At 49.1% G+C, this 17,747-nt stretch overlaps 1 protein-coding gene across 2 annotated transcripts in view; it reads left to right on the top strand.

Annotated features, from left to right (window-relative positions):
• PAXBP1 (PAX3 and PAX7 binding protein 1) overlaps positions 1-17,747 on the top strand; it is a 275,887-nt gene that overhangs the window by 17,638 nt on the left and 240,502 nt on the right. Inside the window, exon 2 of one of the 2 annotated variants that reach the window (XM_078658411.1) lies at positions 6,221-6,319. In XM_078658411.1, the coding sequence (XP_078514537.1) occupies positions 6,221-6,319 (99 nt within the window). Of the gene's footprint in view, positions 1-6,217; positions 6,320-17,747 lie in introns of both variants that reach the window. The other variant, XM_078658410.1, reaches the window with a different exon arrangement.

The raw sequence follows: 17,747 nt of genomic DNA, 5'->3' as shown, positions 1-17,747 counted from the left end.
TTTCCTAGGAATAACAGCCTTCACCTGTGTGCTGCTTCCTCTGTTCCATATTCCAGGCTGCCTATTTCAAAGTGGAGTACTCTGCTAAAACAGGTTCCATTGATTTAAGGCTGAAAATGAATGAGTATGAGTAAAATAAAGTGCTGCAAAAATGCCGCTAAATTTCCATAGTTGTGCCACTAAATTTCCATATTTTTGCCGCTAAATTTGCTAATCCATGCCGCTATATCCTGGGGGGTCTGCAAAAGGCAGGTGCTGGTCCTCACAAAATATTAAAGCATTTTCTTTCAGTGCAAAGGATAGGGGGGGGTAAAAGTGTCAGGCGACAGAAGAGGAAGGAATGGGGTGGATATTTGTGGGTGGGGAAGCAGCATATGAAAAGGAACAAGACAACACGCACTGCCATGGAGAGATTTTTTTTAATTAAAAAAACTAGTAGTTCTCCCAATGTGAGCAGTGGAATGCTACAAGTCAGCCAATCAAAAGGATGGGGGTGATAAAGAGCCTATGTCCGCGGTAAGACAAACACAAGAAGTAGAATGCAAGCCCTTAAGTAACAAGCAAGCAAAGGACAACTAAGCCAACCAGTGATGAGCATTACGCAGGCTATAAGTTCCCGGTAAGTTTTTGGCATGGTTGACCTGCGGTCTTTCACAAATAGATGACTAAGAGCTTGCTGCAGGCAAGAGCTAAAAGTGTACCAAAGTGCATCAAAGCCGAATGACCCACTCAATAGCAAATTGCAGATTCCAGGCCCTCTTTAAAAGATATTTAAAAAAATATAGGGCGGGTTAGTGGAACAAAGGAGGAACAGATGGGGCATAAGCCAACACAGAGCCACCAGGAAAGGTGTGGGTTTGGGGGGCTTGGATGCAATGCAGATCTTTGGAGGGTGATGTTCGAAAATTAATTTAAAATAGGCCGCAATGGCAGACATTCTAGGGGTGGCAGAGGGAGCACTGTCCAGCGAGGGGGTGGGGATATGAGGGGAGAGCAACACATAAAGGAGAGCATTAGAAAACACATTCATTCCTTTGATTGCTGAACGAAAAATAAAGGGGTAGTTCTCTGTATACAGATGCAAGTCATTCAGTCAGAACATTATGCTCCATTGCATTGACACTAACAAACACGCATTTACAATGCAATGGTCTCGGCATTGTTAAAGTTAGAGCTATTGGCATTGCTCATGACATTATTTTTATTTATGTTTTTGTTTTTAAAACATAAATAAATGGCATTGTCATTTACAATGCCAATAGCTTAATCTCTCGCAAATGCGAGACCTATTGCAATTGCACCCTCACACAGAGCCACACACACAAAGCCACCCACACATACAGAGCCACCCACACAGAGCCACCCACACACAGTCACCCACACACAGTCATTCACATAGAGCCACCCACACACAGTCATTCACATAGAGCCACCCACACAGTCATTCACACAGTGCCACCCACAGTCATTCACACAGAGCCACCCACAGTCATTCACACAGAGCCACCCACAGTCATTCACACAGACCCACCTACACACACACAGAGCCACCCTCACACAGACCCACCTACTCACACACAGAGCCACCCTCATACAGAGAGCCACACACACACACACAATACTACTATAACGTCTGGCAAGCGAACAACATACCAGCATAAACGTTTTATTTTTCATGATCCAGCACAAAATACGTGACCGCATCTGCAGTACGTTTTTTTAGGTTTAAAGCCAAAAAAAATCCTTACTCGTGAACGTTGAACTGTTTACTCACAATTAAAGTAATGGTTCTGTGCAAATACTCTTTAAAATAGTACATATATAATTGTGACATTGACAATCGTTCTTGTAATCACATCTGTAGCGTGTGTATGCTTTTTCATAACTACTGCCATGCCTCCCACACACTGAGTGAGGGCGTCTTCCTGCACTAGAGCCTGTCAATAGCGACTCTTACTTTTCTCCAGCTCCTATTTGGGAAGAAGCTAATTCAGAAATTCACCCAGAGAACCTTTGCAGAAGGCAGGGAAGTGGCTTTCATTGCACAGCAGGAGCAGTGGCGCCGGTGCCAAGAGGCCTCAGGGGCACACTGAGCCCTGATAATTACTATGGGCTCCTTCCGATCCTTGAACTAGGGCTACGCTACTGGCAGCAGACCCCACCCTTGCATCTTGAGTCCTGGCTAAAATGTAATAAAAAAACAAACAACAAAAAAGGAGTACGCAGTGAAACCAGCAAAATAAAAATAATTTTGACAAAGTTTGTTCTCTGTGTACCAAGTACAGGCATAAATGAACAAGTAGGGGTGGACAGGCCACCTTTCCTTTCTTGCGTCCAGGTCACTTGCTGCTCTGTAGCGCCTCTGCCTTGGCCATATCGTGTATCTGCTTAGGTTCTGTACCCTGTGATGAAACTCGCCATCCCATCAGGAGTGTCCCCAGCCTGCTTTGGGACCACAACTTCTCTCAATTTTTGGGACTTTTCACCAAAGGTTTCTGTAGTTAGAACCAAAACTAGGCCATGCGGATGTGGTCCCCAAAAAGCAGGCTCTGGGACCCTTTGCACTAACTACAAAACATCTACAGTTATGTCTCTGCGATGTATATAGCAGTGTGCAAGGGGATGGTGTGTGGCTGCGCACTTCATGACTGCACGTTTAGGCGGATTAATCTTTTCTGCTCACTTTTATTGCATGTATGCTTATTGGAGCACGAGTTTATACAGTGGCTTTCACATGAATAGACAGAACTTTCCTGTAGTTTCGCTGCAAATGCACCATGTAAGGACACAGGACTTTAGGCTCGAATCAGTTTTACAATCACTACCTCAAACATCGGAATCGAAATTGACTGCGCGATATTTCCTTGCTAGGACTCTGGAACAGTATTAAATGCTAGAATCTCATTGTACAAGGGAACATCATTATGTGTATGCTACTGTTAGCTGCGAGTGCAAAATTTAAGGAGCAGGACTTCACAAGCAAAGTACTCCACTGCGTGTGCTTATAGTGTAAAGCAGACAAACAAATGTAATCAAAATTACGTGCACCACTCTGCAGTCTTTCATTAAGACGTGGTAAATCTCCTCTCGGCGCATAAAAATGTGCAAAGCATTAAATGACCGCAAATGCCGAACGGCGTACATAAAAAATAATCCCACAGCCCAGAGGAATTCTACAGCACCCAACCCAGCCACACACACACACGCCCAAGTATCTATTCACCGCTCTTGGGTTTAGTTTCCCACGTGGGCCCGGTCGAGCCGGCTCTGGGCTGGGCCTTGCTGATGGTGCTGCGGGGCTCAGCGGCATGGACGGGGGCGCCGGAGGGGGGAGCGGAACACGGGAGGTGCTGGAGGACACCGAGGCTCATGGCGTTCGGGCACTGCGGGAGGGACCACACCTCAGGCATCATGGAGACATCCTCGGGGGGTGCCGAAGCCAAACAAGAGACAAGCATGCTGCCTTCCGTGAAGCCGGCCAGGAACAGAGCAGTCATCGGCGGGCGGCGGAGACGCTGGCGCCGTGAGCGTGCGCGCTACCAAATCTACACGTGGCCAGCTCTTGTCGCTCGCTCTCCAATTCAGAATGCTGGGCGCGTGCCCAGCTCTTGTCCCCGTTTGTCGCCTAAAACGATTGCTGTAGTTCTCTGCCGAGAACGCGCTTCACGCGTCTCTAAGCCGAGACCTAAAAATTGGGCAAACCAATAAACCCTTGAAGGCTTGGGTAAATCTGGATCAAGATAAGATAAACATGCCTGCGAGGGATTTAGTTATAGAAAATCTTATTGGTTCAGAGAACTATATCGAAAAAGGCCCTGATTAATGACTTAAAGCAAAAAAATTGGCAAAATCTCTAATATTCATTCAAAGCGAGTGTATCAGCAGAAGAAAAAGGCAAAACGGGTGTATACTTATGAAAGTACAAATTTGTGTTGAAAGATCCGTTGATAAATAAGGGTATGGTACAAAATGCAAATCACGATCAATACAAGAGTGGCTGAGATAGATTTTTTTATACATGAGCTAATTTCTCATAAACACTTTTGTTATAACCCATTTCAAATGTTTTCCAGTGAGGAGAATATAATTGAATACACAATGAACATTTCCAAAACGTTTTTGGGTTGAGGTAGACTGAAGACCCAAGATCAATGAATGAATACAATCTGATAATGATTCTCAGAATTGGAACAAGAATGGCCATCAGAGTCTAAACTGATACTATGGCAGAAATCCTTTATATCAAAAACTGGCCACTTGAGCTTCATAAAAGAAGATGAACGACTCCCCATTTCCCGTCCTACGGGTGGTGTGAGGGCGAATAACCGAGTCAATTAATTTGCTGTAGTATGTCGACACATCAGGATACCGTTATAGATTTGAGGGACAAGCACATGAAAGGGAAGGTAAACTATTAACTAAGAAGCAAGCAAATGAGATTAACAAGAAAGCCAGACCATAACTATAGACCACTGTAAGTAATAGTACAGTACACAATGTGCCTTGACAACAGAAATCTATAAGCTTACTAGACAAGACCTAGAAAGGGACGAAAGAGAGCAAGGCAAAGAGTACATATCACTAACAAAAAGAATGTAACCGCATACTTTTTTATAACTATTCATCAAATCCAATTGTCCACAGCAGAGGACTCCTCGGCAGCTCACATCAATTGCATTATGTCTCAAACCTCTGGCGTCTCTGATGCATAGCTATCAGCTTGTGGCTTCCTCCTGTGTTCAAGTAGGTCCTAGATGCTTCATTCGGCTGTGTGAAGATATAATGTTTGTCTTTTACAGACATTTATGTTGCACAGGGAACTATAGTGATGCACAATAGCTCATAGCTGGCAGCTCCTTCTTTATCATTTGCAACTCCTTTGTCCTATTTTGAGTCGAGACTCACTTCAGGGAACAGAAAAATACTGCTTCCTTTGAACTGTAAACTATTCCTTTCTTGAAACCTATCCCATGACTGCTTGTCTGTGGGCTCAATTGCCATTTTTAATAATATTGTCTATCCACAAAGGTCTCTCACTCCTGGGCCTCTTGGTGGGCTGCCTGGTCGTGCTGCAAATGTCCAGTGCAACAGAGTTCTCAGGCCCCATTACCTCAGCCATCAAAAACTCGAGCAGTAACTTCTCAGCATCTTACATTTTGGGAGCAGGTGGAACCCAAAAGACTCTGTCTGGCAGCCATCATTGTTTTCCCTGGTTCAGCGTGTTGCTTCAGCGACTCTGGTGGACATTGCACAATCTTTAACCTTCATCTGGCCTGGCAGTGTCGACTTATGTTTCTATGCTTTCACCTCCAACTCACCTAATCATTTATCCAGGCCAGAGAACTTCCTCTCAGTTAGATAGAACCTCTCCTTGATCTCCTCAAGGCATCTTTCCATGACAACCCCTTATAATGTATGCAGTTCGTGTTTGTCGTCAGTGTATTCATATGTGCAGGCAGTAGGATTTCCCGACTCCATTAATGTAACTAAGCTATGCTCCTTTCTGTCATGCGATTTCTCACCTTTTCACATGCATGCTGATGAACGGGGCTCAAAAAATATTTTTTCTTTTTATCCCACCCCCCTTACGTTTATCTTAAGGTGGTATGTTGTCTGAAAGACATGCGGCTCTGATAAACCCTACTGAGAGCACTCGCATAAACGCAGCATGGGCTTTGACCGATCATGTTCGGTTGAAGTCACGTAACTGCTGATAATATGGAATCGGCGAAACTCAACCTCGCGGGAGCCCTCTACCTTTCCGGAACTCTCCCGCTACTTTCCTGAACCACACCAGCACAGCTGTCCAAGGTCTGCTCCTACAGCCTGGTTCGCTACAGGACACATAGCACTGATAAGGGACCATCACCAATCCTTGCCCTCTGGGTAGATGTATTCTCCTCACACAGCACACTGCTGAGATGTTGCAGGGTCCTTTTGCAATCCCAGTCTGTGCCCTCTTGACCTGTCCATCACACATCTATTAATGAAAAGCCAGCCCTATGGGGATGCACTGTACTTTAAAGGACCCCCTTTGGATTATGGTATGCACTTCTTCATTCTCACACTTTAAGTCTTATTATGTTTTGACTTAACATTTTAATAAAGCTAAAAAGTAATGACTTCCGATTTTTGAGTGTTAAGCAAATTTAATTATGTAATGATCTATGCTGCAGTTTTGTCTTTCAGTCTATTACTTAAAATGTTTTTTTTCTAGCAGAGGAAGTGGAAGTCTTCCAATTAAAGAAATCTAACTACAGCAAAAAGATTGTCAAACTCCTGAAGAAAGAATACAAAGAAGATCTTGAAAAATCAAAAGGTAAATCCTCCAATTCCGCAGCGGGTGATGGTCGACCTGTTTGTTTGCAGCATAAAAACATGAAATAGGTGGAGAGAAACTAGAGCAGAATTTTTTTTATTTTTAATAAGGGACAGTCTTTTGTATGAGAATTGCATTTATACATATCCCTGATTTTAAAATTATGTTGTGGTTTTATAACGATTATCCAGGTTCCTCTGTGCTTTGAAATTGTTTACCTATATTTTTTCTGCTTTAAAGGTAAACGTGTAGAATTTTTTGTGTTCTGTAAATAGCCAACCTAACAGAGAAAGTATCAAGCAGAGTTTTTTTTTTTTATTAAGAAGTGGAGAGTAGGATAATTTAACTTAGTCAAAAAAGGTTTTTCTTTTGAGGTGGCAGTTAACTTATTGAAGCTTATATACCAATCCATTACTGAAGAGATGACTTTGCTCTCCAGTTGTCTGCCCAGTTGAGTTCTGACATTCTCCGATTGTGAATTATTGAGAGCAGAAGATAACTATCAGTAATTTTCCAAAACTAGAGACATGCAATGAAACGCTAGGGTAGCAGGTCATAGTAATCGTACTGATGGAGGAGTGAGTTGTTCAGCTCGAGAGCTGCTTTTAAACTTTACATCATAGGTTTGAAATCCAAAAAGGCTAACGGTCAGCCTTCCTAGGTTGATAAATGCATTGCAGTTTAGTATTTGTGTGTAACATTGAGAATTCACTATACTAAAGTGTTTTCATTTGAGGTGTTGGTCATGTTGTGTGAGAGTAGTTCTTAAAAATGTATGATTCGTGGCACTTACCGGTATACTGTTACAGCACATACGTTTATAAAACTAAAATATGAGATCAGTAATTGTGTTGAGGAATTGTTTCTTAAGTAGTGTTCCTTGAAAAGCAGTTTTGGTTGTGCATATTACTGTGGCATCCTGTTCTGTTAATCCTTTCACTTGTTTTTTAAGGAATTACATTTTCTTCTTTACAGCTAACTTTCTTTTAAGTTTATTTTAACCATAACATACGGGTATCAGGATGGGGAGATGAAGTCCTCAGCGTATTTAAAGTAGCCGATGGATGTAAATGTTTCATTATTTAACTGATTTTCAAATGCTATACAAGGAAAATCGTGGGTTAAAAGTATTGACGGCTGTCTGCTTTATTAGGGGATTTGCATTAGGTATTCTGACGCTGTGGAGGTGTGGCCTGGGAAGCTGGCCAACAAGACGCATTTTTAGGGAACTAAGTCTCCCACCGCCTTATCCATCAAATATCCTTTTCCTGCCCGCGCTGTTTTTGCACCACCAGCCCTACTGCATACCCCAGGGCACCCTGGTATGTTTTTCTGCATTGGGCAGCCGTTGGAATGCTGCCTCTGAAAGAGCCATAGGTCTGTGTGGGCCTCCTCAGGTGAACATTTTGGACCTGGCAGGGCCCAGTATTTCCTGTATGCCAAATCCTTACTGCGGATGCTGGCCCCCCATGACCAGTAGCCTTCCTCTGTTGGACTTGAGGCAGTGTTTTAGTTCCTCCTGCATGACACCCAGAGCCCTGAAGACGGCGATGCAGCAAGAGTCTGCACAACCCCGATACGTCTGACTGGAGCCGGGGTGCTCTAGGGAAGTGCGCCTTGGGGGACCACCCGCACCAATTCCTGACTTGCGGAGATGGGGTGCCCACTGTTCCCCCAGGCTTGCTGGGACCGGGGTTGCCTCTGGCCTTAATCTACACGGGTGCCTGACTTGGTTCTTCTGCACACTGGAGCCTTGTCTCGCTCTTCTCTGGCACCAGCCTCAGGATGACTTGTTCAGGGTTGCTTTTGGGTAAAGTTATAGTCCAGCTAGCCCCTGGCTGTACCAGGAGGGGATGCGGCGCTTCTGTCTCAGGGGCCTAGTCCTGCTGCTGTCACCAGCAGGCTGCCCTGCTCTAGCCCTCGACCGGCGCTGGATTGATGGTGACTGAGATTGCTATGCTAGCCTGGATGTCGCTGCAGGGCCAAAAGTGCTTCCTGAACCGGGGCTGTGCCTGTGGGCAACTGGGAATTGGATCCATAGCTTTTGTGGTTTCCTCACACTGTGGTCCTGCTGTATTGGTGCTGCTGGTGGACCCAGTTGCGGTGGCGCTGCATCAGTGAACCTGTGGAGGGGATTCGTCTTGGGACCCGATTGGCTCCTATGCTCTGTGGGCTCAGACTGGAGAGTGCCGATGGTTGCGATCTTCTGTCCCTAAGCTGTGACCTGTCCCCGTCTTTGGGGCCCTTGCGTCCTTGGTATGCCGTATGGGTCATTGATTGTTCCGATCGCCGTTCTCCAGGAGAATACGTAGGGGCACTATGGCTCTGCTCATCCTCTATGTGGCCTTTGTAGAGCTTTGTTGGTGTTCTGGTCTAACTGTTGGAGCCACCATCCTTGCCTGACATTGGCATGGTCTGTGTTGGGAAGTGTTGTCACGTTAGAGGCGTGTGCTAAGTGGCTCCATGGGTATGGCTTGAGCCCAGAGACATCAGCAGGGCAACATCACACACTATACCACCACACATCAGCCCACCCATAGGCTCAATCGCCAGAGTTGGTCGGAGATCCCTGAGCGTTCCCCAGAACTCCTGGAGAAGCCCTCTTGGGCAGCCCTCCATGAAGCTATCCGTGGCTTTAGAGAGGTTCTGTAGGGCAGTATAGCGGGTGTCTCTAGCGAGGTAAAACTGCTACGAGCTTACCACCACAAAGTGGCATATAAAGTTGATACCGTGGATACCAACATAACATCTTGCAAAGCGAGGTACGTCTTCTTAAGCAACAGGTCTCCCAATTATCAGTCATCACAAAATCCATGGAGAATCCAGTGGCGGATACTATGGGCCACTTAAATCACAGCAATGTGACCTGCTGGGCTTCCCTGAGTGAGCTGAGGGTCAGTCTGCAGAGAAGTTTCTGAAGGACTGAGTGAGACACTTCCTGCGCCCCAGAGTCCTTTTTTGTAATTGAACAATTCCACAGGGCGCTGGACCCAATGTCCCCTCACCTGGGCTTCTCCCAGGGCCCTTAACGCACAGGTCCTAAACTATAGAGACAGAGACGCTGTCCTAAGTTAGCATCATATCCTCTGGGAAATATCACTTTTTCAAGCATCCTGAGGATGTGTGGACCTGGCTGGACATGTCTGAAAGGGCCTCAGTGCTCACTGTGGGCATCTTCCACACCCACGCTAGACACTGTGCTGTTGGATGCAACCGGGGTGTACACGTGGGAGCCTGCTAAACCCACTGGTCTCCTCGCGTATTATGGTGTGGGAGGATGGTACCATAAACTCCCCCCAAACACTCCCTCGTACGTGATACTCTGCTAGCTGCCACTTCTTCGGGTGGAGGGGACTCCAATGCTCCTTTACAAAGCAGCAACTGAAACTGTGGTTTCTTGCCTAGCTTCTTGTTATGTATGATAAGATGTACCTGTGACAGATTATTGGGTATTATCCACTTGCCTCTTTCTGAAACGATGCTGGGGGTTCCTTCCTAGAGAATGACATCTGCAGGGTGGGTGACATGGGATTCTGTCCATGTGATTTGTGTGAAGGTCTGTCCTTTACCTTTCGGTGGGGAGAGGGGCCCTTAGATGGTAGAATTGACACGTGTCCTGTGGGGGTTGGTTCACGATAGTGCTCGTCCTGGCACTTCTACTCAATTGGGCTTGTATGATGATGTGGTTAAGTTGTACTTGTCCGTGGTGGGGGGGTGTTCATATGGATTTTGTTGTGTTGACCTGCAGGTCTTTGCCATGTTGTTACTGGGATGGTAGCAGCCCTATCCATTTGCTCCCTGATATCGTGGGGTAGGACTGGTATTTGTAAGTTCATCTCCTGGAATGTGAGGGGCCTGGGTACCTACACGAAACGTTATAGGGTCCTCTCTTTTCTTAAGCGGCATGCTTTTGATATTGCTTGCTTGCAGGAGACGCAAGTCTGACACCGAGGCTACTACATTGGCCAAAAAATGGAGGGGGCAACGTTAATCTAACATCTCGACCAATGCCAGTTATGTTCTTTTCTGGGCCGCACCCCCTGTCCCCTTTGCCCGTACTCACATAAAGGCTGATGACGAAGGCCATTACCTTTTATTGCAGGGAAGACTGGATTGTATAGATGTAGCCCATGTTAACTCCTTTGGGCTGTTTTTCCCAAAGTTAGAATAAGTCATTTCGCCAGCGCTGGGCGGTTCGGTCCTCTGGGCCAGGGACTTCAACTGTGTCTTGGAATGCGGAGCTGGATAGGCACCCTCAAAGCCAGAACACTAAACCTAAGACAACACTTTCCTTTCACAAGGCTGTTACCAACTCGAGACTGTGTGACATCTGGAGGAATACTCACTACTCACTGAGGAAATTTACTTGTTAGTTACCTACCCATAGAACCCACAGTTAGATCATATTTTTTTCTCAGACTCCACGGCAGGGAATGTTTATGTGGTCACCCACTAGTTCCTAAATTATCGGCTCATGCACCGCTCTCCTGTGAGAGCAGATAGGGGCTCCAGACTCAGGTGCGCAACCCCTGGAGACTGGATCCAGGAAGATGCTATTGGAGGTACTCTGATTTTGAGATCCACCGCACGTGGTAGATCTATGGATTGGGAGACAATAAAGGCTGTGATTCGTGACTGTTGTGTGGGGCTCTCTTCTGGGGTCAGGCATAAGCTTCAGTCTGAATTCTCAGGAGGAGCTCTAGACCAATCTCATCTTAGAGGAAGTCCGGGCGGCGATTCAGCAATTCCTTGGGGGCAAGGCCTTCTCCCCTCCCTTAATTCAGCGCCTGCTGGCGGTCTCTTTGTAGGCCAAAGATGCCGGTATCCTTCCTTAATCCATGCAGGAGGGCTTAATCGATTTGATGCTGAAACCAGATTCAGATAGCCACTGACCATGTTTGTATGCTTTGTAAGGCATTGGCCCTTAGGTTGAGCCCTGTCATTGTGAGTTTAATACACAAATACCGGTGCAGGTTCATACTGGGTCGCAATACCACTATGAACACCCGGAGGTTCACCCATGTTTTACACGAAGTGGAGGGTGGAGCGAAGGAGCTCGCCCTCATATCCCTAGATAGTGCCAAAGTCTTTGATACAGTGGACTGGATGTTCCTCATGCAGCTGCTGACTCCAATGGGAATTGGATCGCACTTTCAAGCCGTGGAGAAGTGTGGCTCACTGGTTAGAGGAGGCAGACCTGGAAGCAGAGGTCAGCCCGGGACCAGGGTTCAAATCCCGGCTCGGCGGGGTCTTGAGTCCTAAAATGTCCATGGACTCGACAATTCTCGCTCCGGTGCCTACTCGATTCACGGGTTCACACTTTGCGACTCTGGGCAATAGCTTGCTTAATCTCCACAACGGCCCCTCGCGGCGGGATGCCTGGCTTTCACCTTGCGGATACCCTGCCGGGGTTATCTCACAGGGGAATACCAGGACGGGTTCCCTAAGCAAGCGCTTAGAAACCGCTCGGTGATTTGCGCTATATAAATTCCTTTACATTTACCATTGCCAGGGTGCGGGTCGGAAACCTATGTTAAGATTCTTGCACAATTGGCATTGGGGGCAGCCAGGGCTTTCCCCCGCTCCACTTTGCCAGCCCACTGGACCCATGCCCATTTGGAGCCTGCAGGAGTAATGGGGGTTGAAATAGGCGACGTAACCCATCTTATGTCACTTTATGCTGATGACTCCCTTTTTTAGGTCAACGCCTAACAAGCTGCGCTGTCTAGGTTGGTAAAGACATCTTGGGAACATTCTGAAAGCTTCCCTGGGAATGTATTCCATTTGTTGCATACAATTGGCTTTGCAGTTAGTAACTCATGTTTTCTAGCTTCCTATTTGCTGGCTATATTTGTTCTAGGTTTGTCCCTGTTTAGTTTATCCCACCCAAGGAGCAAAGCCTTCTCACATTACCTCACCTTCTGGTCTTGCTCCTTTTGTAAACAGGCCTGTAAATCTTGTTCTTATCTTGTCACATTTGCTGTGCATTCCCAGACAGAGGTCAAATGCCACACTTCAGAGGGAGTCTGGTGCTAACATTTCTTTCTTGGACGTCAAAGTGAGAGACTTTATATGATGCTCTTGCTGGATACTGGGGGCAGAGGAAAGGGTATTTTTTCTAGCAAACAACATTTAAATGAACTGCGCAAGTATTTCCGAATTAGAGCACCAATAAGGCAATTTATTGGTTAATTTTGAAGTCAAGTCAAGTCAGAGAATTTATATAGCGCACTACATACCCAGGGGGTCTCAAGGCGCTTAGAAAGGAGGGGAGGATTACTTGTCAAATATCCACGTTTTAAGTTGCTTTCTGAATGCTAGGTGGTTCTGGGTAAGGCGAAGGTAAGCGGGGAGTGAGTTCCATGTTTTAGCAGCCAGGTATGAGAAGGATCTGCCTCCCATGGTGGTCTTGTTGATGCGAGGTACAGTGGCGAGGGCTTGGCTGGAAAAACGTAGTTGGCGGGAGGGGGTGTAGAAGGACAGTCGTGAGTTGAGGCATTCTGGTCCGATGTCGTAGAGTGATTTGTGTGCGTGGGTTAGCAGTCGGAAAGTGATCCTCTTATTGACGGATAGCCAGTGGAGGTCTTTAAGGTGACCAGAGATGTGTTCGTTGCGTGGGATGTCTAATATGATCCTGGCTGAGGCGTTTTGGATTCGTTGGAGTTTCTTCTGGAGTTTAGCGGTAGTGCCTGCGTAGAGGGTGTTTCCGTAGTCCAGTCGGCTCGTGACCAGAGCATGGGTGACTATTTTCCTTGTTTCGGTGGGGATCCAGCGAAATGTTTTTCTGAGCATGCGAAGAATGTTGAAGCAGGAAGAGGATACGGCGCTGACTTGTCTGTTCATTGGGAGTGAAGAATCCAGGATGACGCCTAGGTTCCGTGCGTGGTCTGTCGGGATGGGTGCTTTTCCGAGGGCTTCCGGCCACCAGGAGTCGTCCCATGCAGAGGGGGATGTACCTAAGATGAGGACTTCAGTTTTGTCTGAGTTCAGTTTCAGACGGCTTTGTTTCATCCATTCGGCAACTTCTTTCATTCCTTCGTGTAGGTTAGTTTTGGCGGTGCTGGGGTCATTGGTGAGAGAAAGGATTAGTTGAGTGTCATCCGCGTAAGATATGATGTTGAGGTTGTGTTGGCGGGCGATGGCCGCAAGGGGGCTCATGTATACGTTGAAGAGGGTGGGGCTGAGTGAGGATCCTTGTGGTACGCCACAGATGACTTCAGTGGCCTCGGACTTGAATGGTGGGAGGCGGACTCTCTGGGTTCTTCCGGTGAGGAACGAGGTGATCCATTCAAGTGCTTTTCCTTGGATTCCGATGTTATTGAGGCGTTGTAAAAGAGTGCTGTGGCAGACTGTGTCGAATGCTGCAGAGAGGTCGAGGAGGATGAGGGCGACTGTGTCTCCATTGTCCAGTAGAGTTCGAATGTCGTCTGTTGCTGCGATGAGGGCGGTCTCAGTGCTGTGTTTTGCTCGGAAGCCAGATTGTGAGGAGTCGAGGGATTTGTTGGCTTCGAGGAAGGCGGCGAGCTGGTTGTTGACAGCTTTCTCGATGACTTTGGCTGGGAATGGAAGGAGCGAGATGGGGCGGTAATTTTTGAGTTCGGTGGGGTCCGCTGTGGGTTTTTTCAGAAGGGCGGTGAGTTCAGCGTGTTTCCAGTCTTCCGGGAAGGTGGCGGAGTTGAAGGAGCAGTTGATGACGTCTCGGAGGTGCGGTGCTATGACGGAGTCTGCTTTGTTGAAGATGTGGTGAGGACATGGGTCTGTGGGGGATCCTGAGTGGATGGAATTCATCAGGTGTATTGTGTCCTCAGTGGAGATTGGGTTCCAGTCGTTAAGGGTGTTCACGGGGGGAGAATGTTCAGCAAATGGTAGGGTGGGTTGGTTTCCGGGTTGGTTGTCGAAGCTATTGTGGATGTCTGCAATCTTGTTGTGGAAGAATGAGGCTAGGGAGTCGCAGAGGGCTTGAGAGGGGGTGATGTCGTTGGAGTTGGCCGAGGGATTGGAAAATTCCTTGACGATGTTGAAGAGTTCCTTGCTGTTGTGGGCGTTGTTGTCAAGTCGATCCTTGAATGCTGTTTTCTTGGCCTTTCGGATTAGTTGGTGGTGAGTGCGGGTGGCGTTTTTGAAGGCGTCCTTGGTGCTAGTGGTTGGGTCTTTTTTCCAGGCCTTTTCAAGGGAGCGGCAGAGTTTCTTGGACTTCTTATGATCATCGTTGAACCATGAGGCCTTTTTGCTGCCAGGTTTGCTTTGACGTTTCTTCAGTGGTGCTAAGGTGTCGGCGGTGTTGGATAACCATAGGGTGAGGTTGGCGGCGGCTTCGTTTGCGTTAGAAGAGTGGGCTGGGGTGTTTAGAAGGAGCGATGCGGAAATCTGGTCCGTGGTGATTTTGTTCCAGTTTCTTTGCAGAGTTGGTTGGAGGTGGTTGGAGGTGGTTGGTGGGTTTTGGTTTGTTGTAGGTGAAGTGAACGCAACTGTGGTCAGTCCAGAGGAGATCCGTAGTGTGGCAGTGAGTTTGAAATAAATACTTGAATATGATCAAAACAAAATAATACACTAGGTGATGTGATTTCCACACCTCATTTGTGGACCGTATAGTTTTATTAGTAAAACTGCAAATGTAGTGGTCATTTCAATTGAAAATGAGTTGTCTGCCGTGGCAGTGTGCTACCACACCATGCATACTCCACTCTTCACTACTCCAGTCTGCACCACTTTTTACACCACTTCACTCTACTCTGTGCCACTTCAGTCTACCCTTCTCTGCATCACTCTGGGCCGGTCACCCCACGCACCGCGCACACTCCTCGTGAGTGAGCCCAGGCTGCCCCTCCTTCCCGCCAAGTGCCGCCACTGCCCGCAGCTGTGATCCCGGTTCCCGCCGAGAGCCGCCGCTGCCCGCAGCTGTGATCCTGGTTTCCTCGCTTGCGCTGCGACTGTATCTTCGTGCATTTCACGTTTGTATTCTTCCTGTGTAATTTGCCCCTTGTTGAATTTTTGTATTTTCCCCTCTGCCCCGTGTTGTCTTAATTTCTGCTGTTGTGCTCCCCCCTGTCGCGACCAGCCCCTGCCGCGCTTTCCCGGCGCTGCTGCCCCCGCGGCCCCGCCCCTTCCCTCGATCGCCCTTCCCATTCGCCGCCCCGCTCCCAGCTGCTCCGCCCTCGCTCCGCCCCCCCCCCACTCTCCACTTATGGCAGAGAGGCAAACGCACAGCGTTGACGCGCAGCGGGCGCGCCGATTGTGCGCCAAAGGCGCGCCAAAGGTAAGCCCGTCTACGCCTGGACCGCGCCCAGTGCCAGGACCCCTGTCTCCCGCAGACACCAGCCCACCCGCCGGACCTACGACGCCACCGAACTCTACGCACTCAACGCCGGTCGAATCCCGGGCTGCTATCGAGCCACCCCGAGACGCACCCACGGACCCTTCTGCTGCCACTCCTGCAAGTTCACCTGCATCCGGACCTGCACTACACCAGCACCGACCAAGCCGAGCACCAGCAGCAACCACCTCAAGTGCATCCTGCTCAACACCCGCTCCATCCACAGACACGCCGTCGAGCTCTGGAACCTGCTCGGCACCACAGCCCCGGACGTCGCCTTCCTCACGGAAACCTGGATGAACGCCTCCTCAGCGCCCGACATCGCCATCCCGGACGGCTACAAGATCATCCGGAGGGACCGCATCAACCAGACAGGAGGAGGCATCGCCATCATCCACAGGAACACCATCCGCATCACGACCAACACCGACGACACCCTCGCACCCGCCGAACACCTGCACTTCCAGATCCACATCAACCCCAAGACCACCCTCAGAGGCACCCTCATCTACAGACCCCCAGGTCCACGCACACAATTCAGCGAAGACATCGCCGACTTCATCAGCCCGCACGCCCTCCTCTCCGCTGACTACATCCTCCTCGGGGACCTCAACTTCCACCTGGAGAACAACAACGACCGCAACACCACCACCCTGCTGGACAACCTCGCCAACCTCGGTCTCAAGCGGCTGGTGACCACCCCCACCCACTACGCCGGACACACACTCGACCCTGTGTTCTCATCCAGCAAGGACATCACCTTCAGCCACGCCACCGGACTCCACTGGACGGACCACAGCTGCGTCCACTTCAGCTTCAGTAGGACCACGATCCACCACCACCAGCAACAGGTTGCACGCAGAAGCTGGAACAAGATCACAGCCGACCAGCTCGCGACCTCCCTGAGCATGAACCCTCCCACCAGCGCAACTAACCCAAGCCAGGCGGCCACCAACCGCACGAAGTGGATCAGCAACTGCGCAGACGACCTCGCCCCTCTGAAGACCCCGCCTACCAGACCCGGCAGCAAGAAAGCCCCATGGTTCAACGACGAACTCAAGAGCTCCAAGAAGAACTGCCGAGCACTCGAGAAAGCCTGGCGCAGAGACCCAACACCGAACAACATGACTGCCCTCAAGCTCGCCACCCGAAAACACCACCAACTGATCCACGCCACCAAGAAAACTGCATTCAAGGAACAACTGGACAACAACTCCCACAACAGCAAGGAACTCTTCAACATCGTTAAAGAGCTCTCCAACCCCAACGCCGGAAACGACGACATCACCCCTTCACAAGACCTCTGCAACTCCCTCGCCTCCTACTTCCACAACAAGATCGCGGACATACACAACAGCTTCAGCACTCAACCGACGCACGCCACGACTGAACCACCGCCTCCCACCACCACCCTCCGCGCCTGGACCCCGATCAGCACCGAAGACACCATCCGCACAAGGAACTCCATCCACTCTGGATCTCCGACCGCCCTCACCACGTCTTCAACAAGGCCGACGCTGTCATCGCACCCCACCTGCGGGACATCATCAACACCTCCTTCGACACCGCTACCTTCCCGGAGAGCTGGAAGCACGCCGAACTCAGCGCTCTACTAAAGAAGCCATCAGCCGACCCCACCGACCTCAAGAACTACCGCCCCATCTCGCTGCTTCCGTTTCCTGCAAAAGTCATCGAGAAGACAGTCAACAAGAAGCTGGCCGCCTTCCTCGAGACGAACGGATCCCTCGACCCCTCTCAGTCTGGCTTCCGGGCCAACCACAGCACCGAGACCGCCCTGATCGCAGCCACCAGTGACATCCGAGCCCTGCTTGACAATGGAGAAACAGCGGCCCTCATCCTCCTAGACCTCTCCGCGGCCTTCGACACTGTCTGCCACCGTACCCTAGTGCGGCGCCTCAGCAACGTCGGAATCCAGGAGAAGGCACTGGAATGGATCATCTCGTTCCTCGCCGGAAGGACACAAAGTCCGCCTCCCCCCGTTCAGATCAGAAGCCACCAAAGTCACCTGCGGCGTTCCTCAAGGCTCCTCGCTCAGCCCAACCCTCTTCAACGTCTACATGAGCCCCCTCGCAGCCATCGCATGCCTACAGAACC

The sequence above is a fragment of the Lissotriton helveticus genome, chromosome 8 (assembly GCF_964261635.1).
Source record: "Lissotriton helveticus chromosome 8, aLisHel1.1, whole genome shotgun sequence".
In the NCBI taxonomy this organism is placed as follows: domain Eukaryota; kingdom Metazoa; phylum Chordata; class Amphibia; order Caudata; family Salamandridae; genus Lissotriton; species Lissotriton helveticus.
This window is presented reverse-complemented; position numbering and strand designations above follow the sequence as displayed.